This window comes from Pelophylax lessonae (assembly GCF_965119305.1).
Source record: "Pelophylax lessonae genome assembly, chromosome: 11".
Taxonomy (NCBI): domain Eukaryota; kingdom Metazoa; phylum Chordata; class Amphibia; order Anura; family Ranidae; genus Pelophylax; species Pelophylax lessonae.
Window position 1 is genome coordinate 44,098,413 of NC_138778.1, and position 27,131 is coordinate 44,125,543.

Below are 27,131 nucleotides of genomic sequence, written 5' to 3' on the forward strand. Positions count from 1 at the left end.
TTGTACAGGGGAGGGGAATTGCTCACCACCCTCTGCCGATGTCTCCCGTAACAGGCATGGCCCTCTTGCTCTCCATATCAGTTAGCACAAGCATCCGGTCCTCCAGCTGGACGCACGTCACTCAAAAGTAGCTCCGCCTCTGCCACATTAACTGCGCTTGTGCAGTGTATCTACTCCCAGGTTGCCATCACGTGTGTGATGACGACACGCGCTGAGCATGTGCGGCTCAGATCACATTATTCGCCGACCAGTAGGGGGACATTTATGACCGAAGGGAGAACTGGCGTTTTCTTCTTCGGTTATTAAATCCCTGCCTATCAGCGGATTGTATATATCATGACTTTACTACCACTTAAAAAGAACCTATTCTTTTGAAAAACAGATTTACTGCCTGGATGACCAAATGAAAATAGAAGAAAGCCTAAAAAAGGCAGCCATCACATCTAAGAATTGGTAAGCTGCAATATAATGTTTGTGGGTTTATTACCACTTTAAACTATTCCCTGCTCTACCCAAAAATAAAAACCTAACTGGCTGTAATCATACAGACTAGGGGATGAAGGGCCAGCACTGTAAATCAATCAGGCGTTATTACACGCTGGTGTTTGGAATCTAACAAATAGAGCCAATTGTTTGGAGAAGAATCAGAGATGCTGGCATCTGTCCTTAAGCTTCTGCTCTTTCCCTAACAAATCAGTCTTGACCAAGTTGTATTGCATTACAGAAATGGAGAAAATTAAAGTTGTTGGCCTGGGTTATGGCCCTGGGATTAAAAGTCTTGGTAAGAAAAATTAATTTTTTTTTTTTTTTTTGCAAGTGAGACTGATTTTTTTCTTAACTCCTATTTTGTATTTTTTTTTATTTACATTCTCACAATAAAGTTACAAACCTAGAAACAGATTCAACATTCAGCACTACAACGCATCCGCACTAGGGATCGACCAATTATCAGGAAAGCCGATATGCACTTTCCCCGATATATCGGAATCAGCCTTTTGATTTACCGATATTGCCGATATTTTGGGAAAGTGCTTGTACCGGGGTGATGCCTGCAGTTAGAGGCATCACCCTGGTACCGGTGTCCATAGCCAACGGTCGGCTGTCTTGTAATTACAGCCAATGCGGCTGAGAAGGTGTTCGGCTGTCATTCCAAGGAGCGGGAGGGGACGGCCTCCCGAAAATTCGAGTCCGCGCTGCAGCCGTATATAGGCTGTAGCGCGGATGGGGGAAGGTTAAATGTATCAGGTGCCCCTCTATTAAAATACGTAGTAGCTTCGTATAGTGGTAAAGTATTATTTATCAACAATATTTTGTATTTTTAATTTTTCTTCTTTTTATTAATTTATTTTTTTTTATAATAGGTTTTACATTTTAAACCAAAATCAAATACACAATAAGTGCAAAAAAAAAAAAAGAATCCCCACAGATTCTGTGCTAGATGTACAATTTCCTGTGGTTCGGTCTTTCACATTATCTGACTTTAATAAACCACTGTATGCTAGAAGAGAGGGAAACCACACATTTATGTTAATGTATGACACAACAAGGCCAGCAGTGACATTGCTGTAGAGATAAGTGACCAGATGTGGTGTTGACCAATTGCCCCTCCTCAGCCCTTGCCATTTCCTATGCCTCTTGTGCTTCTAAGCATGCATAGACAAGTGTTGTGTTTTTTTTTTTTGTTTTTTTTTAGGACAGTTTTCTAGGACTGTCCATTCCAGAAAGGAACTGGTTCTGCAAAATTGTTTTTTTTTTTGTTTTTCTACAGTGTATAGAATTTTTTTTTGTTAAATAGGACAGTATACTCATACAGGATATGGTGGCAATTTACTAAAGCAAACCAAAAAGTTATTCTAATTGTCGCATAGCACAATGAATTCTTCTTTAAAACAGAATAAGATATTCACATTTCTCACTTTTTATCACTTGTCCAAAAAAATAAGAGGATTATTCGTTTAGGATAGTGGGAGGAGGCGTGTGAATTGTTGCCTTATGCCCTATGGGTCAGATGCACATCCAGAGCACTTGGTTTATAATGCAAATTTAGCCCAATGTTAGTCATTGATTCCAAACTACATACAGCTGTTTGGGGCTATTTGGCCATCGTCGGTGAAGTGAATTGAAACCATGGATTCTATGGAGTAGGGATCGGGACCCAACCAGACAGTATGACCAAACGGGTTTATGGTGAGAAAACCCTCACTCTAAGCAGTGTGCAGCACAGTAAAGCTTTCTTAGAAGAGAAAGTATTTACATGTCTCATTGAGTCACACATCCCATATTTCTTAAATGTTAATAGTATGCTGAGCTCCTTTTGGGCTGCCGTAGAAGAATTCTGTCTTCATTACTAGAAGTACGTGCATTGCTCTTCTTTCTCTTAAGGATTGGCTTAGTATCTGAAACTGGAAGCTTCAAGCTGGCCACGTTAACATTTCGTTTTTTTTAAAAAAGCTCAGGCCAGCTCAGGCTCTCAGCAGCTCGCCCTCCTGGGTCCCTGTAAGCCTTGCAGTGTCGGCATTTTGTTGGTTGTAGCCTGTGTGTTTCTATACATTGCGGCCATGTTTGTGTAGACCGGCCATTTTGTAGTGCTTTGTCGTTGAAAATAGCGGCGGCCGTGACAGTGGAGCCTGTAGGTGGCGATTTCGGTAGTGGAAGCCCCTCTTCATCCCCTGGTGCTGATTCATGGATCCTTTCACTTCCTGATTGCCACACAGCCCTGGGAGAGGAGCAGTATCAGTTTGTGGCATTACCCTTTGGTCTTGCTTCAGCTCCTCTGGTCTTCAGTGTTAGTCCCGGTGCTAGCTTTGCTACGCCAATGGGGGATCGCGGTACTGGGCTACTTGGGCGATCTCCTGCGAGCGGAGTCTCCTTTTGCGGGCTCTGAGTCGGATGTCCTCACTCCCGGAAGTAATTGCCTGCGGACTGGAGAGAGAGAGCGGTTGGCGGCGTGCGGCTTCCTACAGGAGAAGGCTATTGACGTTTTGTCATGATTTTGATGTACCCGATGTCCATTTCTAGAATGTGAGTCTGTACATCTTCAGTTTTTTTTTTTTACTTCAAAATAAACGGTGTTATGCTAGGGCGGCCGTGTGCTCTCTTCTTTTCTTTTTTGTTCAGTTAAAGTGGAGTTCCGGCCTATTTTGCAACTTTAGTGATTCCTGGAGTGCTCGCTATGCTGATCAACAATTGGGCATTTTCAATTTTTTTCAGGGATCCCTTACCTTATTTTCAGGGCATTTTTTACTCTGCAGCTCCTCCAGGGTTACCTTAGATCTCTGCTGCCTCTCTGATTAATGCCCTCCTTGCCTGGTCCGTGAGTTTTGGTGGGCGGCCGTCTCTTGGCAGGTTTGCTGTTGTGCCATGTTCTTTCCATTTGGTTATGATAGATTTGATGGTGCTCCTGGGGATCATCAAATATTTGGATATTTTTTTTATAACCTAACCCTGACTTGTCCTTCTCAACAACATTGTCCCTTGTTTGGAGAGTTCCTTGATCTTCATGGCAGTGTTTGGTTAGTGGTCCCTCTTGATTAGGTGTTGTAGCTCTGGGGCCTTTCGAAAAAGGTGTGTATATGTAATGACAGATCATGTGACACTTAGATTGCACACAGGTGGACATCATTTCACTAATTATGTGACTTCTGATGGTAACTGGTCGAGCCAGAGCTTTTTATGGGCTTCATAACAAAGGGGGTGAATACATACACACATGGCAATTTTCTGTTTTCTATTTCTAAAAAATAGTTTTATGTATATATTTTTCTCATTTCACTTTACCAACTTAGGCTATTGTGTTCTGAATTCTGATCCATCACATAAAATTCAGATTAACAAAACATTGAACTTAAGGCTGTAATGTAACAAAATAGGTAAAAAGTCAAGGGGGTGAATACTATTGCAAGGCACTGTATATAAAAAAATATCCCAAGCTTTGAACATCTCACAGAGCACTGTTCAATTCATCATCCGAAAATGGAAAGAGTAGCACAGCTGCAAACCTGCCATCCACCTAAACTGACAGGCCGGGTAAGGAGAGCATTAATCAGAGAAGCAGCCAAGAGGCCCATGGAAACTCTTCAGGAGCTGCAAAGAGCCACAGCTCAGGTGGGAGAATCTGTCCACAGGACAACTATTTGGCGTGCTCTCCACAAATCTAGCCTTTATGGAAGAGTGGTAACAAGCCATAAAAAGTCAGTTTGCAGTTTGCGAGAAGCCATGTGGTCACGTACCTGGTCCTAAAGCCGAAATGCTGAGGGCTCTCCTTGCGGCTGAGTGCTCAGTGTCCCTGAAGGTGGTAAAAGGAAGCACGAAACCCAAAGTAGCAGGGATCGCCAGCTGTGCCCCACATGAGGGTTGGTGGTAGGGAGATCTCTCTGCAGGTGAACACCAGAGGAGAGCACTAGGACACAGGAGCGCTGAGTATGGTGCAGACTGCACATGGCTGGAAGTAGTTTGTAATGGAAAGTGCAGCAGGCAGGGTCAACGGGTAAGTACTGAAGGCAGGTACTGCAGGCTGGGTTCAGCAGATGGCCACCAAGGTGGATCACAGCAGACAAGGCACAGCAGAAGGCATAGTCAGGGACAGAAGCAGAGGTCAGTAAGCCAGTGGTCAGCAGATCAGATAGCAGAGTCATGGTTAGGCAAGCCGGAGTCACACACTGGGCAGATGACAAGAGAAGATCCGTGAACTATCCGAGGTCAGAGCTGGGAGCGAGACAAGGAATCCAGTAGCAAGCCGGGTTGAAAACAGGTGATCTAAAGCAGCAGCAAACACAGGAACAGGAAGCTGAAGACCAGTCAGCAATGTTCATGTGCCACAGACATCCTTTTAAAGGCCAGAAGGTGCTGGGATTGGAAGTCCTTTTTGTGCGCCAGCGCACACACACGTCTTCGCCCTAGCAAATGTGCGTTTGCAATACGTGTGCGCGTATTCATGTGGGTGCGGCCATGTTGAGAATTGGCTAATGTGCCAGGTCTGTGAGCGACTATTCTCCGGCTAGTTCCCTGACAGGGACATAGCAAACGTGAAAGAAGGGGCTTTGGTAAGATGAGACCAAAATTTAACTTTTTGGCCTAAAAGCAAAATGCTATGTGTGGCGGAAAACTAACATTGCACAGCACCCTGAACACACCATCCCCACTGTGAAACATGGTGGGGATGTCAAATACAGGGAAATCTTAAACGAAAACCTGTGTGAGTCTGCAAAAGACTAGAAACTGGGGCAGAGGTTCACTTTCCAGCAGGGCAACGAGCCTAAACATACATCGAGAGCTACAATGGAATGGTTTAAATTTAAAGCATATTCAGGTGTTCGAATAGACTAGACCTAAATCCAATTGAGAATCTGTGGCAAGACTTGAAAATTCCTGTTCACAGATGCGCTCCATCCAATCTGGCAGAGCTTGGGCTAATTTGCGAAGAATGGGCAAAAATGTCACTCTAGATGTGCAAAGCTGGTACAGACATCCCCAAAAAGACTTGCAGCTGTAATTGCTGCGATAGGTAGTTCTACAAAGTATTGATTCAGGGGGGCTGAATACAAATTGTACGCCATACTTTTAGGATATTTATTTGTAAAAAAATTGGAAAACCATTTATCATTTTCCTTCCACTTCACAATTATGTTACACTTTGTGTTGGTCTATCAAATAAAATCCCAATAAAATGCATTTTACAATTTTGTTTGTAACCTAACAAAATGTGGAAAATTTCAAGGGTAATGAATACTTTTTTAAGGCACTGTAAGGTCATACTGAGATGTGGGACTTCCTATGCATACTAACCACAAGCCCATCAATGCAGTAAGGTTAGTGCCACTTTTTTTTTTTTTTTTTTTTTTTTTTTTTTTTTTAGTCCTACCCACCAGCTAAACAGATTTTCCATCACACGCCTTTTTATTGTCACCACTGCTCCCACATACATTTAGGAAAAAATGTTGCTGTTGCTATCTATATATGTATGACGTGTGTGCATCTCAGTGTTGAGGAAGTATTGGCCTTTTTTTCATAACCAGGTTTGCTGTTATCACTTTGTACAGTATAGTGATTAATTATTGTAACGTGAACACTTTTACTTTCTTGCTGATCCATAAATTTATATTTTTAGTTAAAATTTGTCATTGCATACTACAGTACCAGAGTGGTTTTATTTATATACAGTGGTAAAAACGAAATTATTAATGTATCTATAATGGAAAACTATAGATTTTTACTTCAAAAGCATTTTATTAAAATTAATTGATAAAAATAAAAAAATCTGATTTTAAAATTAAAAAAAAATCTTTTTTTTTTTTTTTATCCACCCTGAAAATAAGTATTTGATCCCTTACCAGCCAACAATAATTCTGGCTCCCACAGACAGTATGTGCTCGTCTGGTACACCGATTTAGTCCTGTCAATTTAATGTCCACCAGGAGCAGAATTATACCCTTATATGTCTCGGTATGGGGAGCATCGGACTCATCCCATCTGTGTCACATGTTGGTGCTTGGCCATTAGGGGGCCTAGCGCTGTCACATGGGGTTGGGGAGAGAGTCTTTAGCCCCTTGTAAGCTACAAGTCAAAGTAGTGGCCATTGTCTGTGTTTTCTGGATATCCTTGTTTATGGCCTGCTTAGTTTAAAACTGCAGCAACGAAAAATTTGACATGGCAGGACCACATTTGAGAAACCATCATTAACCAGTAACAGGAAGCCCCTAAACAAAGTTTTGTGGAAGGATCACTAGGTGGTGTGTTTTTTTTTTTTTTTTTTTTTAATATTTTATTTATGTATGCAAAGAGAGAACAGAGGAATGAACAAGTACAAAGAAAAAGAAAGAAGAAAAACAGAGATAATACAGTGAACATAGCAACACAGGAATGTCATTGGTACATACGAATGATCATATCGGCAGCACAGATCAAAAGCAGTAACCATCATTAGCATGTAAAGCCTGCCATAATTGTACACATAGATGAAAACGTCTGCTGATTACCGGTCAGGCATATTATAGTATCAACAGTCATATATAGATTTTCGTAATCCAGTATATTCTTCCCTCCTCACCCTCCAAAGAGCGATGCCAGAAGGGATATCTCATATAAAGTGAGTGTGGAAATGAAATATAGAGGAAAAAGACAGAAAGAGAGAGAGGAAGAAGAGAAAAAAAAAAAGGGGGGGGGGAGTGGAAAGAGGGTATATAGGAAATGGAAAGTAGGAAATAAGGAGGGACGGGGAGGTGCATCGATCAACACACAGCATTGGAACCCATTAAGGCTTTCCCCTATCCAAAAGAATAAACATATTCCAGATCAACCAAGTGTTTTATATTTTTCCCTTTCATGCTGTGCCGTTAGGATGAGATCTTCTCTTCGAACTTACGTATGTAGTCACTAATAGTCGGGGGGTGTTGCTTTTTCCAAAGCAATGGAATGCAAGATTTAGCGGCATTTAAGATGTGGCGCAGTAAAGACCTCCTGTATTTTTGTATTGGGATGTTTGAGAGATTAAGCAGGAAGAAAGCAGGGTCATCAGAGATCTCGTAGTCAGTAAAGTCTTTGGCAAGAGTCTGGACCGCAATCCAATAGAGAGTAAAGCCCCGTACACACGATAAGGTTATCGAACAATCTGTCGTCCGTTTTTTTTGTGGCATGCTAGTCTGATGTGGAAAGTGAAGAGGTTATTTTCATAAGAAGTTTCCACTACGACAGAATTCTACTTCAGAAGTGATTTCATGTGTTGGATTGCTTTGTATGCGTTCTTTCGTCTCTGAGCATGCCTAGTCTTGCTCTTAAGATTTTTTTCTGTCAATCTGTACTAATGAGACGAAATCGGACGTTGTATTACAGACAACAAAAATGTTATAGCCTGCACATCAGGATTTTGTCAGCCGAAAAGTCGGAGTTGGCTGTCGAAAGCACCATACTAACAATCCGAAAATTGGCAGATCAGTCGTCGAACGAATTTTCCCTTCAGATTTTCTTATCGTGTGTATGGGCCTTAAGTTTCAGGCAGGCCCAAAAAATGTGCAACAACATTCCTCCTGGCATCTCCAACACAGATCCGTAGTGTGTGGATAGAATTTATGAAGTTGGGTGGGTACACGATACCACCGCATCAGTATTTTGTAATTGGTTTCCTGCATTTTAGTACAGGTTGACGACTTCAACGAGAGCAGGTTATTGTTCTGTGTCTGTTGAGACATAAAGGTGCGACCAAGATCCACCTCCCACTTCTGCAGGGATGGCAGGGAGCACTGTGTCAGTGGAGATATCAAGAGGTTATAAGTTTTGGAGAGAGGACGAGATAAAGCACCCTCACCAGTGCAATATTTTTCAAAGAGCGTGAGATCGCAAAGGTATGCCTCCGGGTTCGACAGATAATGTAGGTAATGGTGGACCTGAATCACTTTTCAGAAGGGAACTCTCAAGGATCCCTGAGCATCTGTCAACTGAGCAAATGTAGGCCACCTATTCGCCATCAGGAAATGGGAAGCCTGGAAGAGTCCTCTTGCCCTCAGGTCTAGAAATGGTTGGTCCCGAAGACCGGGGGAAAAAGCCGGATTACCCAGAATTGAGAACAGGTGTGACACAATCGAGGATATAGATGCATGCGCAAGGAGGGAGGAAACTACTCTGATGGTTGTACCCACAGTGGGGTGCGTTGTAAGGGTATGCAGCAACAAGTCCCTGCACCAAGGAGCTCCCGGTAAAAAGATATCTGATAGGGAATGTTCTAATTGGACCCATAATTTATGGCAGCCCTCAAATTTCCCACTCGCCTGGTTGCATTTTACGAGTGGAAAATGATTGAGGGCGAGTGTGGGGCTGCCTCAGGAGCTGTTCTCCCAGCAATTGCCCAGGGGAAGAGAGAGATATGGGGGGCAGGGTAGGGGTTGGGTGGGGCAACTGGTGGCGAGTAACCCTTAAGGCCCGGCTAGTAGCTCAGGACTTGAAATTTTGAGCCCTGATTTATGGTGACTAGGTGGTGTTTTAATGAAAGATGCAGATCTCAAACAAGCAGGGCCCTCCAATTCCTCCTGTATTGAATTGTATTGTAACTGTATTGTCTTCTCTCATATTGGAAAGCACTGCGCAAACTGTTGGCGCCATATAAATCCTGTATTATTATAATAATTTCAAAAGAGTAAAACCACTTTTTAAATTATCATGAGACACGTAAAACCTTTAGAGATTTTAGAGGTTGGATCTAGAGCAAGAAAGACCAGTTTTTGTTAGCAACCAGTCTCCTCTCGGCTTACTGAAGTAAGGCCAGTCAAGAATAAGATTTTGATTGGCTTTTAACAGTTTCTCCCAGCTGCATTTAGGCTCTTCTAATAAAATGGTGCAAAGCAAAATGACTAACTATTTCAAAGTGGTAAACATGACTTATGATATGACTTCTTGTGGTTTAGGGTAGATGTAGGCGACTAGGCGTCTAAAATATGAAACATTTGCAGCACGCAGATAATAAGCAGGAGGAAGACGGAGGCTTGAAAAGCTACATAGGCATGTGCAATAAGGCCGTGCAAATAGCAATAACCCATGGCAGCCAATCAGAACTTTTTTTTTTTTTTATCTTTTTATTGAAAAATTGAGATGTATAGGTACAAAACATAGCCTTTGTGCATTCCCTGGCTAATACATCAAATCTAGAACTACTGATAACTCCTACTATTAAAGAACCCCCCCCCCCCCCCCCAAAAAGAAAAGGTGGAAAGAAACACCCCTTCCATACACCTCGCTCTGTCATTCTCTTATAGAATCACATCAAGGATTGATGAATTGTACAGAGATTCCGGTTCCCTCTCAACCATCAGGATAATGTATTGGAAGAATATTGCCTCGTGTTTGGAATCCTATCTGAGCAAATGTAATGCGAGTCCCTGCAGAGGAATAAGTTTGTTCATATCATAAACTAAACCTTATCCGGGGAAGGGGGGAATGAATCCAGTCTGTGGACTCCTGATCATCTGTTGTTCACTCCAAATCTGTCCAAAAGTGCTCAAATTGCCTAGGGCAACCCCGGGACAAATAAGTAGCTTTGTATAGGGGTACAACCCTATTGATTAAACTCTTCCAGAAGGGCAGATTAGAGGCTCTGTCTGATTTCCACTTGAGCACTATTGCCTTCCTGGCATAAAATAAGAGACCCAAGAGAGTACGGATCGCCCTACTAACAGCCAGAGAGTCCACTAACCCCATGAGGCAAACACCAACTTTTTATAGGGACCAGTCTAGTAGTTAGGGTAGATATAAACTGGGTCACTTCCCGCCGGTAGCTCAATCAGAACTTTTTAACCGGTTGCCGACCGCCGCACGACTATGTACTGCGGCGGTCAGCCCCGGCCAGGCAGAGTGACGTATCGATACGTCACTCGCCTGTCACTGACTTGCGAGCCTATTGCGGGCGGGCGCGCGCCCGCCGAGGCGCGCGCCCGCCGCGGCTCGTTCAGACAAGTCAGTGCGTGTGTCCGGCGGACTCGATGTCCGCCGGTCACACTACGATCGCTCCTGTGAAGAGAGTAAGGCGGAGCGGCTTATGTAAACAAGCCGCCCGTCATTCTCCCTGGTGTGAAAATGAAGATCAGACAGTTCTACTATGTAGAACTGTTGATCTTTGTTTCTACACCAATAGCAATGTCCCTGCACAGTTAGAATCACGCCCCTAGGACACACTTAACCCCTCCCTGTCCAATAAAGTTAACCCCTTCCCTGCCAGTGTCATTTTTGCAGTAACAATGCATATGTATAGCACTGATTACTGCAGTAATGTCACTGGTACCCCCAAAAGTGTCAAAAATGTCAGTCAAGGGTCCGATCTGTCCGCCGCAATGTCGCAGTACCGCAAAAAAAATCGCAGATCGCCGCCATTACGCGTTAAAAAAAAAAAAAACACCAAAAATGACAAAAATCTTTCCCTTTGTTAGTAAACGCGATAACTTTTGCGCAAACCAATCAAAATACGCTTTTTTTTTTTTTTTTACCAAACACATGTAGCATAAAACAATTTGGCCGAAAATGTTAAATTTTGATTTTTACATTTTTTTGGGGGGGAATTTCATATAAAAAAATGTGAAAAATATTGTTATTTTTGCAAAAATTACGCTCTTTTTTTGTTTATAGCGCATGATCAAAAAATCGCATAGGTGATCAAATACCACCAAAAGAAAGCTCTGTTTGTGGGAAAAAAAGGAAGTGAAATTCGTTTAGGTACAGCGTCGCACGACCGCGCAATTGTCCGTCAAAGTCACGCAGTAAAAAATCGCAAAAAAAACCCTGGTCTTTTAGCAGCCAAATCCTCCGGGGCTTAAGTGGTTAAACTGATTTTGGTGACCAGAAACTTCACCACTATATGTACTGCAGTTGTAACAGAATTGTTGAATTTTGCATTACGTTCATGAATACACTGGTAACCAATCTTGGCAACTTAAACTGGGCGTACAGTAACCAAGTGGATATCCAAGAAGATATCCTTAGTGAAAAACGACTAACAGATCTATGCAGTTCAATTTTAAGGAGATCATCATTTTACCTCTAAAAGTCTGATGTGGTCCAACCCCCACAAGCTTCTTGAGCTTCCCTGTTGGTCTGTGAGTCTGCCCATCATACCAGAGGAGAAATCCAATTTTGAGACCGCACTCAGGATATTATGATGAAATCAAAAGTATCTTTATTCCTCATGAATAAAATAAAACAGACAGTGTGCAAACAGACGTGTCAGGTTGACGCGTTTCACGGCGCTGTAGGTCGCTTACTATGAGTAAGCGACCTACAGCGCCATGAAACGCGTCAACCTGACACGTCTGTTTGCACACTGTCTGTCTATTTTATTCATGAGGAAAAAAGATACTTTTGATTTCATCATAATATCCTGAGTGCGGTCTCAAAATTGGATTTCTTCTATTCTTGGATGACGGATCTGACCTGCATCGGGTTTAGAACGCACACCTGATCGGCTTTCCCCCTCTTCATTGTCTCATCCTACCAGAGGGCCATTTAGGACACATGTTTCGGGACAGAGCTTAGCACATTTCTTCAGCTGCTTGTATCCCCAGATCTACTGATCAATATGGTATGCATGCTCCTCAGAGTGTAGCCAGATTGTGCATTTTTTTTTCCCCAAAGTGATCAGTACTGTGTTATTTCCTTTCTTCTTTGTTCAAAATTAATTAAAAAAAAAAAGAGTAGGGAAGAGTTAAGCTCCTTCAGACCTTTTGTAGTCTTCGTGGTGCGTTCCATACATGATACTCAACTTTTCACCCATTATTGCATAACGATATGTTCCCCTCCAAAAACTTGGTTTTTATGACACAGAGAATTTTAGCCTATCTGCCTGTTGTCTAACAATAATTAAGACCGCTCTACTCTAGGGTTGCCTGTAGCACCATCTTCTGGGAATTTTTTTTTCCCAACCTAGTGGTTAGTTAAAGAAATTTCCTATATCCCAAAATGTTTCATCAGAAAACCGAAGTGACTGATATCACAGTATAGCTTCACTCAAAATGAATTGCTTTTGGGTTGGTTGGGGTTAGGGCTTTATCTCTCGATGTCTTCACTCTTGTCCAAAATCCTAGTGAGGAAGGACTGCTTCCAAGCATGGCCTGAAACCTTGGGTAACAGGTGGGCATCCAATGTCACCAATGTGTGAATTTGTATATATTCTTATGTAGAATAATAGAAATACCTTGGGCAGCAGTGCATACCTACAAAAGGGCATACCTACTAAAGGAAAAACAATTGGCTAGGACAGCTTCACATTGTCCCGCTGCACTTTGCCCAAGGTGCAGCGGGTCTGCACCAGGGCAGTGTGAAGCCGCCCTAAGTGTTCTTTATTTATGCCAATCTAAGTAAACATGACATCACAGTAGTGACCCTTTACAATCATGATTGACCTTGTAGTCTCCTTGAAGCTTCGCATACAGACGACATTGGTTTCTGGCAGGACAGATAGCACAGAATGACTAACTGATACCATCCCGTGTGCCCACCCAAAGGTAGCTTGAGATTGTCCTCGGATCCAACTGTCCAGAACAAGAGATGATCTTCTCATGTCTGTGGATTATAGTGTTTCCTGGTTTGCATTGGCAATTTAACATTTATGCATAGTCAACACTTATTTTTTGGATAGAATAATTTAAATTTCTCTCATGAAAGTTCTATTTTGATGGGGTTTTTTATGTTTAAAGTGCATTTTTCCATTTCTAAAGTATATAAATAATGGTACCCTCAATTTGCACCATGAACTGTTTAAATGCTTTTGTTTTTTAAAAACATAGACTAAACAGCACTGCTACGGATATGCAAATGTCGACTTTTTGTTCAAGTCAACTGCTAAACCTCCATCTCTATCCTTGCTCTCCTTGCTCCGTGATCAAGTTGGAGGTATACGTACAACCGGGAAAAAGCTGGGTGTTGTGGAACAGAATATAGCAGAGTATTCACTAATTCTTCACCAGTGAGTTCAGGCTGAATATACAGATTATATGATGGCGGTTTCTGTAAACATACTGTAGACACAGGAAAAGGTTGCTTTAAATAGGAGACTATATATTTTTTAAACTACATGCTGGGAAATTGTTCACAGCAGTGAATGTGCTTACACTGTGTTTTCTCTTCTCAGTGGACATCCGAGAAATAAAGGAGATTCGGCTGGGGAAGAATTCACGGGACTTTGATAGATACTTGGAAGATTCCACAGTGCGCTTGGAAACCGACCACTGCTTTGTTATCCTGTACGGAACAGAGTTTAGACTTAAAACTTTAAGCCTGCAAGGTGAGTGGCCTTTATATTTTACTTAAAGACCGATCTATACTATTTCAAGTTTATTTAAGAAATTCACTTTTTTTATTTTATATATCTATATCTATCTATATATATCTATCTATATATATATCTATATATATATATATATATATATATATATATATATATATATATATATATATATATATATATATATATATATATATATATCTCTATCCAATGGTTTTTATAGTGTGTAGTGCCAAAAGTGAATGAACAGTGAAATGTGAATACTGTGTTATAAATGAACAACACATCAAAATAAAGTCCCCAAAAAATGCCAAAGTAAAAAAAAAAAAAACTATTTATATGTATACATGTGCACTCAACTTCATTGATCGACCATGGGCCAGGCCTGTTCTGAGTGGAACCTGTTCTGTTAAACCACTGTATGGTCTTGGCCACCGTGCTGCAGCTCAGTTTCAGGGCTTTGGCAATCTTCTTATAGCCTAGGCCATCTTTATGTATAGCAACAATTCTTTTTTCAGATCCTCCGAGTTCTTTGCCATGAGGTGCCATGTTGAACTTCCAGTGACCAGTATGAGAGAGTGAGAACACACCTTTTAATAACCTACCTGCTCGTCATTCACACCTGAGACCTTGTAACACTAACGAGTCACATGAAATTGGGGAGGAAAAATGGCTAATTGGGCCCAATTTGGACATTGTCACTTAGGGGTGTACTCACTTATATTGCCAGCGGTGTGGCCGGCTACTGATGTGAGAGCAGCGCGGTCCCGGAGCTCTCTCCTGCTTGCCCTGATCCTTCAGTGATCCTGTGGAACCCCGAGCCGCTACTCACCTGATTCCGACGCCCGTGTACTCCTGATCCCTCGGTGCATCAGCGGAGATGGTAAAGATCGGTCCCCCTGGTCCGGAGGCGCCTGGATCCCGGCCGTCGGCCTCCCTCCTCGAGCGGTCCCAAGATGGCGCCGGCCCGCCACGGAGCTCGAGCCAGCCAGCTGCTGCTGCACGATCCTCGCAGCCATCCGCCTCTCTCTCCCACGGAGGTGGTTCGGAGCCTGACGACTCTTCCTCCCTGCACCGGCATGAGACTGTGAGTGACCTTCTTCTTTCCTCCCCCCTAGACCCCACTGCTGAGGCAGGGGTGGGGGTAGATAGGCCTGAGCCATCCCTTGCTGCCATCATGGATGCCATCCGCCATTGTCAGGCCTCTCTCACTACTCAAATTGAGTCTGTGAGGATGGAGATGTCATTCCTGAAGCAGGATGTCCATAATCTCCGCCATAGGGTGGGCAACGCGGAGCAACGTATTGGCGACCTGGAGGATGCCCACCGCCCCTTGCAGGCCTCTGTGTCTGATTTACAGAGGGGTCACACGGCCACCATTGATAAGATCACTGACATGGAGGATCGCCTCCGACGTAATAACCTCCGCTTTCTGGGATTCCCTGAGGGGGCGGAGGGAAAGACCCCCGAATCATTTATGGAAAAGTGGCTCCTTGACACCTTTGGGAAGAATGTTTTTTCTCCATTATTCGCCATTGAACGGGCGCACAGGGTGCCGCTGCGCCCCCTGCCACCAGGGGCGCCACCTCGTCCTCTTCTCATTAAACTTCTGCATTTCCGGGACAGGGAGGCTGTGCTGCGGGCCTCCAGGGAGAAGGGCCGTGTCTCCTACAATAATAATGCTATCTCCATCTTTCCTGACTTCTCTGCAGCCACCCAAAAGCAGCGGGCCTCCTTTATGGCAGTTAAGAGGCGGCTGCGTGATCTCCAGTTACCATATAGTATGCTTTATCCTGCCCGTCTCCGGATCATCTCTCAAGGCAAGGCTCATTTTTTCCAGGATCCTCGGGAGGCTGCGCACTGGGTGGACTCCTTGGGCCGTGGCTCTCCTGGCCGCCAGGACCGGCGGTCTCCTCCTAGCTGAAAGACTGTTTGTCTGCTGATAGTATGGTTGGGCTCTGGGCTCGTCCTGGTGCTCCTCATGGACCCTCTCTCGCCTGATTGATTTTTTGGGACAGATGGCTATTCCCTTTTTCTGGGGGTCGGGGTTCCTATTTTTCTGTTTTTTCTGATGGGCATTTTTTGGGGTGGGGGGGCTCCCCCCTCATCTCTTTCCTTTTTATTGTTTTTTCTCGTTTGTCTACTACAGGACGAGCAGATCCACGTTTCCCTGCATTTGACTTCCTTTTGTTGTTATGGGCTACAAAGCTCTCAATTGTTGGGGTTTGAGGGCCGGGTGGGCTAGGGTGGGGGGAGGGGGTGTTTGTTACTATTGCCATCCGCAACCTGCGGGTCTAGGCGGGTTTTTTCTTTTTGGTTTGTTTGTTTGCACCATTTTGATCCACAGGGTCGGTACAGTTTTTCCTTTTTTTGTTTCTGGGGTCATGCTCTCTCCTTATGCGATGCAGTTGATTTTGTTTACTATGTTACTGTGGTCACTTTTTTTATGTCTTATGTGTACTCCTTTTTCTGGGCTCCTCTCAGATGCTGGTTGTGCCTTGGCCCTTCGGGGTTTGCCTGTTTTTGGGCTGACCTACGGGGCGCTAACGCTGATTGTTGGTATATTCCTATGTCTACTCTACGTATAATCTCATGGAACGTCAGGGGGCTAAATTCTAAAGTGAAACGGTCTCTGATGTTTGACTATTTAAAACGCCATAGTCCTCACGTTGTTTTGTTACAGGAGACACACCTCCAGGGGTCCAGGGTTATGGCCCTTAAGCGGGCACACGTGGCGTATGCGCTACACTCTACCTACTCTTCCTATGCCCGAGGCACGTCCATTTTGATTGCCAAATCCGCTCCAGTCACTATTAAACATTTAAAGACGGACCCCTCGGGGTGCTTTGTTATCCTTGTTATTGAATATTTAGGTAAACCTTATACCCTGGTGAATGTTTATGTCCCCCCGCCGTTTACTAAGTCATTCTTTGACCGTGTTTTGGGTTTGGTTTTGGAAATGGCGGAGGGCCCTCTTATTATGGCGGGTGACTTTAACACGGTCCTCGACAATGCTTTGGACCGCTCTGGGGCTGCTTCTTCCCAACATACCCCCCTGCGCTCCTACTTAGACAAATTGGACCTCACGGACGCCTGGAGGTGGAAACATGGGGGGATTACTGAGTTTTCTTGTTATTCGAGCTCACACCACACTCTATCTAGGATTGACCTCTGTTTGCTCTCTCGGGAACTGCTGGGTCCGCTCTCGGGGATCAGGTACCTCCCTCGGGCGGTATCTGACCACTCCCCTTTGCTGGTGGACCTTGCTTTGGGGTCCCCACCTAATTATAAATTGTGGCGACTAAGCCCTCTGTGGCTGGCGGACCCTGCGGTGACTGATCAGGGGCTCACGGAATTGAATTCTTTCTGGGCGCTCAATGGACGGGAGGGGTCGGCACTGCTGACCTGGGACGCCTTCAAGGCCACTATGCGGGGCACCTTCTCGTCTGCCATAGGCCATGCTCGGAAGGCGCGTCAGACCAAGTTGGTTGACGCCGAACGGGCATTGCATACGGCTGAACGGCAATACTCTGACGACCCCTCCCCTCAGAATCACGCCGCTTGGCGGGCCAGAGCCCGTGCTTTGGATCTCGTCCTTATTGAGCGCACCCAGAAAAAACTGTTATATCAGAATCAAAGAATTTTTGAAATGGGGGACAAAAACAGTCGCTTGTTGGCCTACTTGGCTAGGCCGGATTTTCAACCTTGTATCATTCCCCGGGTCACCAGCCAGGCCGGTGTCATTGTAGAACAAACTCCTGCTATTCTTCATAGTTTTGTTGAATTTTATTCCTCTTTATACCGCACCCAGGCCCATTACACTATTATCGAACTTGATGATTTTTTATATGATATTGAATTGCCCGCATTGTCGGTCGACCAATCTCGCTTCTTAGACTCCCCTTTGACCACAGAGGAGATTGACAAGGCCATAGCTACGTTTGCACATAATAAGACACCTGGCTTGGATGGTTTCCCCATTGAATGGTATCTTCACTATAGGGAATTGCTGGTCCCCCATTTGTTGAAAGTGTTTACTTGTGCTCTGAAGGAAGGACGTCTGCCACCCTCCATGACGGAAGCCCTTATAGTACTCATCCCGAAGCCGCGCAGGGACCCTCTTCTCTGTGAATCGTACCGTCCGATCTCACTTATTAATACAGATGTGAAGATTTTGGCCAAGGTCCTCGCGAGGAGGCTGAATACGGTTGTCACGGACTTGGTCGGGGCGGACCAGTCGGGATTTATTCCTGGCCGGTCTACCTCGATCAACTTGCGTAGACTTTTTACCAACCTTCAGACGACTCATGATTCTGTGGGGGCCAGGGTTGTGGTGGCCCTGGACACTCACAAGGCTTTTGATTCAGTGGAGTGGCCTTATCTCTTGGAGGTATTGGCGAAATTTGGATTCGGACCGGGGTTCATAAAATGGGTACAACTTCTATATTATCTCCCTCGTGCCCGTATCAGGGTCAATAATTCCGTGTCTGACTCCTTTCCCATTTTTCGGGGTACTAGGCAGGGGTGCCCGTTGTCCCCGTTACTTTTCGCCCTGGCCATTGAGCCTTTGGCTGCGCGGATCCGCCAGTGTGCGGCTGTTGCGGGCTTTGTGATCAATGGCTTGGAGGAAAAGGTTTCCTTGTATGCGGATGATATGTTGATATATCTAGCGGATCCACATCAGTCCCTCCCCACTCTATTGTCCATTATTGATCGCTTCGGTCACTTCTCGGGTTTCAGGGTGAACTGGAGTAAATCTACTCTGTTCCCCCTGGATCCCCAGGTTCTGCCCCCTTCTCTCGCATTATGCCCTCTCCAGGTGGTAGATCGGTTTCGATACTTGGGGGTTGACATTCAACTTCCCTTGTCTCGTTTCCTCCCCAATAATTTAGATCCCTTGGTTGCCCGACTTAAATCTTCTTTGCAGCTCTGGTCCCAGCTTCCTCTCACGGTTTTGGGTAGGATCAATATTTTTAAAATGATGTTCCTTCCCCGATTTCTGTATGTGTTGAGTCACTCCCCGATATATGTTACCAAACGTCGTTTCCAGGTCATCGATTCGCTCTTCACTTCATTTATCTGGGGGGGTCGGCCGGCACGTGTGGCCAGAGATGCGTTGCAGTTACCTGTCTTAGCGGGGGGACTGGCAGCGCCCAACCTACGCCTTTATTATTTTGCCTCCCAGTTGGCACACGCACATTGGTGGTTCCATCCCGAGGACAATCATGCTGCGGCGGCCTTGGAGGCGGCTATTTTCACGTCCTATGAATCTCTGCAAAATTTGCTGCACCGTAGATCTACTATGGGCAGGCCGAACACTGCACTTATCTCGGTCACTCTACGGGTTTTTGCGGCTACCGCATTGGGTGAGGCCGACCCTCCGGGGTCGTACTCCCCTAATGCCCCCCTTTGGCACAATCCTCGGTTTCGGGAGTTTTTCGGTCGGGACGACGGTATTTTTTGGGCCCGTCTTGGGGTGAAGTCTGTTGATCACCTGTATGTCCGGGGAACCTTCCGGTCCTTTGCGGACATGCAGTCCACTTTTGCTGTACCATCTACGGCTCATTTTCGCTACCTCCAGCTGAGACATGCGGCGGCTGCGCAGTTCGGCCTCCGGGATGTCTCGCTGGAGCCATCCCCCTTGGAATATCTCCTCTCTGACTCTTCACATGAGAAACTGGTCTCCACATATTATCGTAGGCTTTTGCATTCTAAGTCTAAGCGCTTGGCGGTGGTTGAGTCCCAGTGGCGTGAAAACGTCCCGGACTTGACGGAGGAGGTTTGGCATGACGTCCTTCCTGAACAAATCCCGGTTGTAATTTCCTCCAGGGATAGAGTCATACAATTAAAATTCCTGTATAGGGCTTACTACACTCCCCTGTTCCTTCATAAAATTGGTACATTATCCTCCCCTCTCTGCTCTAAGTGCTCTGATGGTGTGGGATCCTTCTTTCACATGTTTTGGGAATGTCCCCCTGTCCGTGCCTTTTGGTCAGGGGTGACGGCCTTTATAACTGATATCTCTCAATTGTCCAATGTCTGTAACCCCCTTCGTTGTCTCCTAGGATATGTGGATGATGAGGATGCTCCGGCTCGCACGAAACTATTTCTGCGTTTGCTCTTTTTCTATGCTAGGAAAGCTATTGCTCTCCGTTGGAAATCTTCCACACCCCCTGACGTTCCATTTTGGATCTCTATTGTTAATCAGGCTCTGCCTCTGTATAAACTGACGTATGAGGCCAGAGGATGTCCGAAGAAATTCAATAAAATCTGGTCCTTCTGGGTAGACTCTGATCTTACTGCCTCCTCGGTGTCTGACGCCTCCTAGGCGATGTCTACAGTGCCTTCTTTTGCTCAGCATGTGTCGTTATATATTGCTTATAATAATGTGTTACCCCCCCTTTTACCACGATTACTGGGTATTCTCTGTACTGTGGTTTTATTTTGTTAGATGATTGGAGAGGATGCTTTGTATGTTCTGTATCCTCTCTTTTATGTTGCACTGCCATTTTTCTTTTGGTGTACTGTGTTTTGTTTGTTTAATAAAAAACCTTTAAAAAAAAATATATTGCCAGCGGTTTAGACATTAATGGCTGTGTGTTGAGTTATTTTGAAGGGACAGCAAATTTACACTGTTAGGGCTCTTTCACACGGGCGTTCCATATGTCCGTATTTCATCCCATTTTTTTGCGGATGAAAAACGGACATAATGCATGTCAATGGGATTGCGGATGTCAGCAGATGACCATTCGCTGACATCCGATTTTTGTCTTTTCAGTTCTGTTCCGTTTTTTGGAACGGAACAGAACCCTATTTTTCTTCCGTTTTAAAAAACGGAACGGATGCAAAATCGGATGTCAGGGGTGTCATCCGCTGACATCCGCAATCCCCATAGACCTACATTATGTCCGTATATCATCCGCAAACGGATGGGATGATATGCGGACAAACGGAGTGGATGACACAAGTGTCATCCGTGTCCGTAAAAAAAAAAAAAAAGTGCCACAGCGGAATAAAAAATCAGAGCGGCCGTGTGAAAGAGCCCTTATACAAGCTGTACACTCTACTACTTTACATTGTAGCAAAGTGTCATTTCTTCAGTGTTGTCACATGAACAGATATAATAAAATATTTACAAAAATGTGAGGGGTGTACTCACTTTTGTGAGATACTGTGTGTGTGTGTGTGTGTGTGTGTGTGTGTGTGTGTGTGTGTGTGTGTGTGTGTGTGTATGTATGTATGTGTATATATATATATATATATATATATATATATATATATATATATATATATATATATATATATATATATATTAATTCCAATCTTGAATGAAAATCAACAATAAAAAATCAATATAGTGAAAAATATCGGTTTAAATGCCAAGTCCCATGATAGGATCAGCAATATAAGCCTATTGGAGAGAGTACAAAGTTCAGTGCACAGATGTGCACAAATATTAGTGTTGACTTAAAAAGTGAAGAAGTGATCCAGTACAGTGCTCCAGAATCATCCACTGCACCCCTGTGAAATGGACACTCACCGGAAAAGCTGGCTGCCCTACAGTAGCAAACACGCACTCAGTGCAGATCTGCCATCTGTTGTGGGGAAAGCTGTTCAGCAACTCGCACCATCCAGATGAAACTGTGGTAAATAAAGCTCACCTGGAGGCAGATGAAGTCTCCATAGTGTAGTATTTATTGGATGTGTATGTTAACCACTTGCCGACCAGTCACATTGACTGTACTGCGGCAAAGTGGTTCGTTATCGTCCAGCGACGTAGAGCTACGTCGCTGGACTCCTCCCCCTGTAGGCGGCGCTCCCGGAGGCGCGCTCCTGCTGTTTTCATTCACAGCGGGAGTAGGGCCAGGGGAGGAGCGGCGGCGATCACCGCTGCTCTTCCCCGATCGTCGGGGAATCGAGTGTGGAGATCCGCTCGCTTGTGTAAACAGAGCGGGCGGATCTAGTAAGTGACAGGCAGGGACAGATAGCATGGTTCAGCATAGCTGAACATGCGATCTGTCCCTGACTCACTCAGTCACCTCCCCCCACACATGTTAGTAAGCACCAGGCATACATTAACCCCTCCCTCTCCAATAAAATTAACCCCTTCCCTGCCAGTGTCATTTTGTCAGAAAATGTCAGTCAAGGGTACGATCTGTCCGCCGCAATGTCGCAGTCCCGCAAAAAAAGTCCGCCGTTACTCGTTAAAAAAAAAAAAAAAGAAAAATGACAGAAATCTTTCCCTTTTGTTAGTAAACGCAATAACTTTTGCTCAAACCAATCAAAATACGCTTATTGTAATTTTTTTTTTACCAAACATAGGTAGCAGAAAACAAATTGGCCAAAAATTTTAAAAAAATTTGATTTTTACATTTTTTTTGGGGGGGAATTTCATATTAAAAAATGTTAAAAATATTGTTATTTTTTTCAACATAAACGCTATTTTTTTGTTTATATCGCAAAAAGTAAAAATCACACAGGTGATCAAATACCACCAAAAGAAAGCTCTGTTTGTGGGAAAAAAGGATGTAAACTTCGTTTGGGTACGACGTCGCGCGACCGCGCAATTGTTAGTTAAATTCGCACAGCGCCAAATCGCAAAAAGTGGCCTGGACGTAAGACAGCAAAATCCTCCGGTGGTAAAGTGGTTGAAAGGCATCATTTAAAATGAATCCTAAAATCATATGACCATGGGTGCCACTACCGACCCAGTATTGGACAGTGGCCTGACATTAGTACTAGTGTCTGCTCCCCATTTATTATGCCAGTATTGCCTTATAGGTTTGGCAAGTTGGATTTTGAATTTTTTGAAAATTGCTGACCTTTTTATATGTGTTCTTTTATATGTGTTCTATCTTACACTGAGCCTTAATGACTTGATTGATGTGCCTTTTGTTGGTCTTCCAGCCACATCAGAGGAGGAAGTGAACATGTGGATTAAGGGGCTGAATTGGTTACTCCAGGACACTCTTCTGGCCCCCACTCCGCTGCAGGTTGAGAGGTAAGGAGAAGCTGCATTACATTTAACCTTTTGCCAAGTAATCTGTTGTGAAAGGAATCGCCTGAGCAATTATAGATGGTACAACTACAGCAATAGTTTGTGGATCCACTATAAATGATTAAACAGGTCAAATAGTGTTTTTTTGTTTTTTTTTTTTTGTTTTTTTATATACAACTAGTTTTGCGGTTTAGGAACAGCTCTAATTTATATTTGTACTTCCCTAAATTTGGCCCAGTTCCCTAATTAAATCTGAACTCAAGGCAGATGTAAAAGCATTGACTGTAGTTATAGGGTAACTCCACTTTCGTAGGGAAAATAAATAAAGCAAATAAAGAAAAAACAATATAGCAATTGCGACTCAAATCATATTGTAATTGAATGTTATTAAAAATGACCTTTCCTTTTTAATCTGCAGCTGTTGTATTTTCTGAAATTGCAATACAATATGGCTACCTGGAGCTGTTCTGTACACAGAATGTATACTGACCACACCCCCAGAAACATCATTTCCTGCTTGTGTGATTGGCTCACCAATTTTCCCAGAAGTCTGCTTAAGATACAAGTCAGATTTCTGGCATCCCCTGTAACAAAAATTTCATTTTTGGTGAGATACTCCCAATAGGAGAACGTCTAAAGGGATGCAGGCCCAGCAGATTTCCTCATTAGAGCCCTGCAGCTGCCACAGCTGACAGATAATTATGAAACCCCTTCCATTAGACCCACTCAGCACAGAGGAACAAACAATGATTTCTTCAGAATAACAAAAGGTAGGAATCTGCAACAAAGATTGTTTAACCACTTCAATACAGGGCAGTTATACCCCCCCCCTTCCTGCCCAGACCATTTTTCAGCTTTCAGCATTCTCACTTTTTAAATGACAATTACTCAGTCACGCTACACTGTAACCAAAATGTTATCATTTTTTTCACACAAATAGAGCTGGGTTTTTTGTTTTTCGTAATATAAGCAAAAAAAGAGCAAACATTTTGAAAAAAAAAAACCACTAGTTTCGATTATAAAATTTTGCAAAAATGTATTTTTTTTTATACATTTGGGCCAACATTTCTACTGCTACATATCTCTGGTAAAAAAAAACAACCAAATTAGTGTATATTATTTAGTCAGTGTGAAAGTTATTGAGTCAACAAGCTATGGTACCAATTACTGAAAATTTATCACACCTGATGTACTGACGTCCTATCTCCTTTCTTGACGCCCTGAAAAGTCAGGACAGTAAACACTGCATGTACACAGCCAAAATGACACCCCAAAAAACATTCATGTGAGACTTTTACACAACCTGGCAACAAAAAGAGACTCCACATCCAAGTAGCACCTTCAGGCATTCTAGGAGCATAAATACACATATAACTTTCTGACTACCTATCAAACTTTTGAATGCCCTGGAGCACCAAGACAATAAAAACGCCCACAAAATGACCCCATTTTGGAAAGCAAACACTCCCAACGTATATTCTATTAGGCATTATGGGTCTTTGGAAAATGCGGGGAAAAAAATGAAAACCTATTTTTTTTTTTTTTACACAAAGTTGTCAATTTATAGGATATTCCTAACACCTAGCATGTACATAAGAAAAATGACACCCCAAAATACATTCTGCTACTTCTCCTGAGTATAGCGATACATTAGTGAGACTTTTACATAGCCTGGCCACATAAAGTGACTCAACATCCAGTTAGCACCTTCAGGTGTTCTAGGAGCATAAATGACACACATCATTTTCTGACTACCTATCACACTTTTGAAGGACCTACTTGGATACTTTGATAGGCAGGTGGCAGGTACTCGGGTACTATGATAGGCAGGTGGCAGATACTCTGGTACTTTGATAGGCAGGCGGCAGGTACTCGGGTACTCTGATGAGCAGGTGGCAGGTACTTGGGTACTTTGATAGGCAGGTGGCGGGTACTTGGGTACTTTGATAAGGTGGCAGGTATTAGGGTACTCTGATGGGCAGGTGACAGGTACTCTGTTGTGTCAGTGTGTGAGGTGGAGAATCTAGTAACAGTGAGTTACCCCATCTTTGTTGACATTTGTGACCGGCTGTGATTGGACACATCCGATCATGTGGTAAAGAGCCAATTTAATTGGCTCTTTACCTTAATCGGGGATGGGCTTTGTCCGAGGGATGAGCCGTGTCCCTGATCTCCGTGCTGCGCGCCCCCGGGGGCACGAATTGTGGGGAGAACAAGCGGCTCGCACTGGAGCCTCTCATGTGACCGGCTGTGATTGGACACAGCCGATCATGTGGTAAAGAGCCAATTTCATTGGCTCTTTACACTGATCGGGAATGGGCTGTGTCCGAGGGACATGCCTCATCCCCGATTGCCGCGCTGCACCCCCCGAGGGCGTGCAGTAGCGGCGAGAACGGGCGGATGTCATATGACGCCCGCCCCGAGGGAAGGAGCGTTCCTGCCAGGGTCATATTACTATGTGCCAGTAGTGAACTGGTTAAAATCCTTGTAATGTACAGAGATCACCCAGAGGGGAATGTTTTTTTTTCTCAACAAAAGTGGAGTTGCGCTTTAAGAATGCAATAAAAATGATGAATATTTTTTAAATGTAAATAATGTAAGTAGGCGGCTTCCTGTAATCCACTGCACAGCAGCAGAGTTGGCTGCACATAGGGAAAGGGAGGGCCAATTTTTGAACCAGTCAGGCTCTGCTGTATGCGCATATGCTGACAAAGAACATGCTGAAAGGGAGAAATAGTGAGCAATGTGATGACCAAATTAGTCCTCTGCTGCCCCTACATTGTCCTATCAAAGACTGTAGGAGGGATATGACTTAGCAGTATTGCTTATCTGCAGGAGAGAAAAATTAGGTCACCAACCGGAACAAATCCTTTAGTAGGTAAAACCTCTCCCATACATGTGTCATTTATCAGATTGTCTGGAGTTCAGCTTTATTTTAATAATGGTCACATGACCGTGTGAACCCTGCAACCAACAGAATCAGTCCATGTAAGGGTGCTTGAGTGAAGTAGAGTTCTCCTTTGAACTTGCACCAAACTAAGAGCATATGTAGACCGAAATCCAAATACACATTTTACAAATTTGCGCATTGTTCACTTTAAACAAAACATGGGGAATCTGCCAATACTAGACAATACAGATTTGTAGTTGAAGCCTTAAAATGGTATTAAAATAACTGGGGCTACCTTTGACTCCTTGGCTTGTGCCTGGATGGCCGGTCCTCTTATGTGCTAGCTCCCCTTATTTACAACTGTTTTACTCCCGAATGGCTGTTGCAGAGGCCTAGAAGGGGAAAAGTCTCATTAACCACTTAAGCCCCGGAAGATTTTACCCCCTTCCTGACCAGGGCCTATTTTGCGTTTTCGGCACTGCGTGACTTTAACAGACTATTGCGCTGTCGTGCGACGCTGTACCCAAATTACGTCCTTTTTTTCCCCACAAACAGAGCTTTCTTTTGGTGGTATTTCATCACCTTTTTTTTTTTTTTTTTTTTTTGATCATGCGGTATAAACAAAAAAAGAGCGACAATTTTGCAAAAATAACAATATTTTTCAAATATTTTTATATGAAATCCCCCCCAAAAAAAATGTAAAAATCAAAATTTTTTAACATTTTAGGCCAATTTGTTTTCTGCTACATATGTTTGGTAAAAAAAATCGCAAAAAAAACATATTTTGATTGGTTTGCGCAAAGGTTATTGCGTTTACTAACTAAGGGAAAGATTTTTGTCATTTTTATTGTTTTTTTTTTTTAACGAGTAATGGCGGCGATCTGCGATTATTTTTTTTGCGGGACTGCAACATTGCGGCGGACAGAACGGACCCTTGACTGACATTTTTGACACTTTTGGGGGTACCAGTGACATTACTGCAGTAATCAGTGCTATGCATATGCACTGTTACTGTAAAAATGACACTGGGAGGGAAGGGGTTAACTTTATTGGAAAGGGAGGGGTTAAGTGTGTCCCTAGGGGCGTGCTTCTAACTGTGATTGGACGTGGCTGTGTGTGTAACAGCAGAGATCAACGGTCCTACATAGCAGGACCGTATGATCTGTGCTGTTACACAGGGGAGAGTGACAGGCGGCTTTGTTTACATTAGCTGCCTGCCTTTCTCCCTCTCCACCCGACGATCGCGAGTGACCGGCGGACATCGGATCTGCCGGTCACACGCGCGGGCTTCTTAGGGAACGAGCGGGGGTGGGAGCGTGCCTCCGGCAGCTCGCGCTCGCCCCCTATTGGCTCCCAGGCTAGTGACGTACCGGTACATCACTTTGCCTGGGAGGGGCTGACCGCCGCCGTATATAGTCGGGCGGCGGTCGGCAAGTGGTTAAGGCTCTATTCACACTTATGCAGTTTGCATTTCTGCATTGCTTTTTGCC

General features: G+C 44.0%; 1 protein-coding gene across 1 annotated transcript in view; it reads left to right on the top strand.

The window, feature by feature from the left end:
- PLCG1 (phospholipase C gamma 1) overlaps positions 1–27,131 on the top strand; it is a 175,885-nt gene that overhangs the window by 58,598 nt on the left and 90,156 nt on the right. The window contains exons 2-3 of the mRNA XM_082271977.1: positions 13,601–13,753; positions 22,661–22,754. Coding sequence (XP_082128103.1) covers positions 13,601–13,753; positions 22,661–22,754 — 247 coding nt within the window. The remainder of the gene's footprint in view (positions 1–13,600; positions 13,754–22,660; positions 22,755–27,131) is intronic.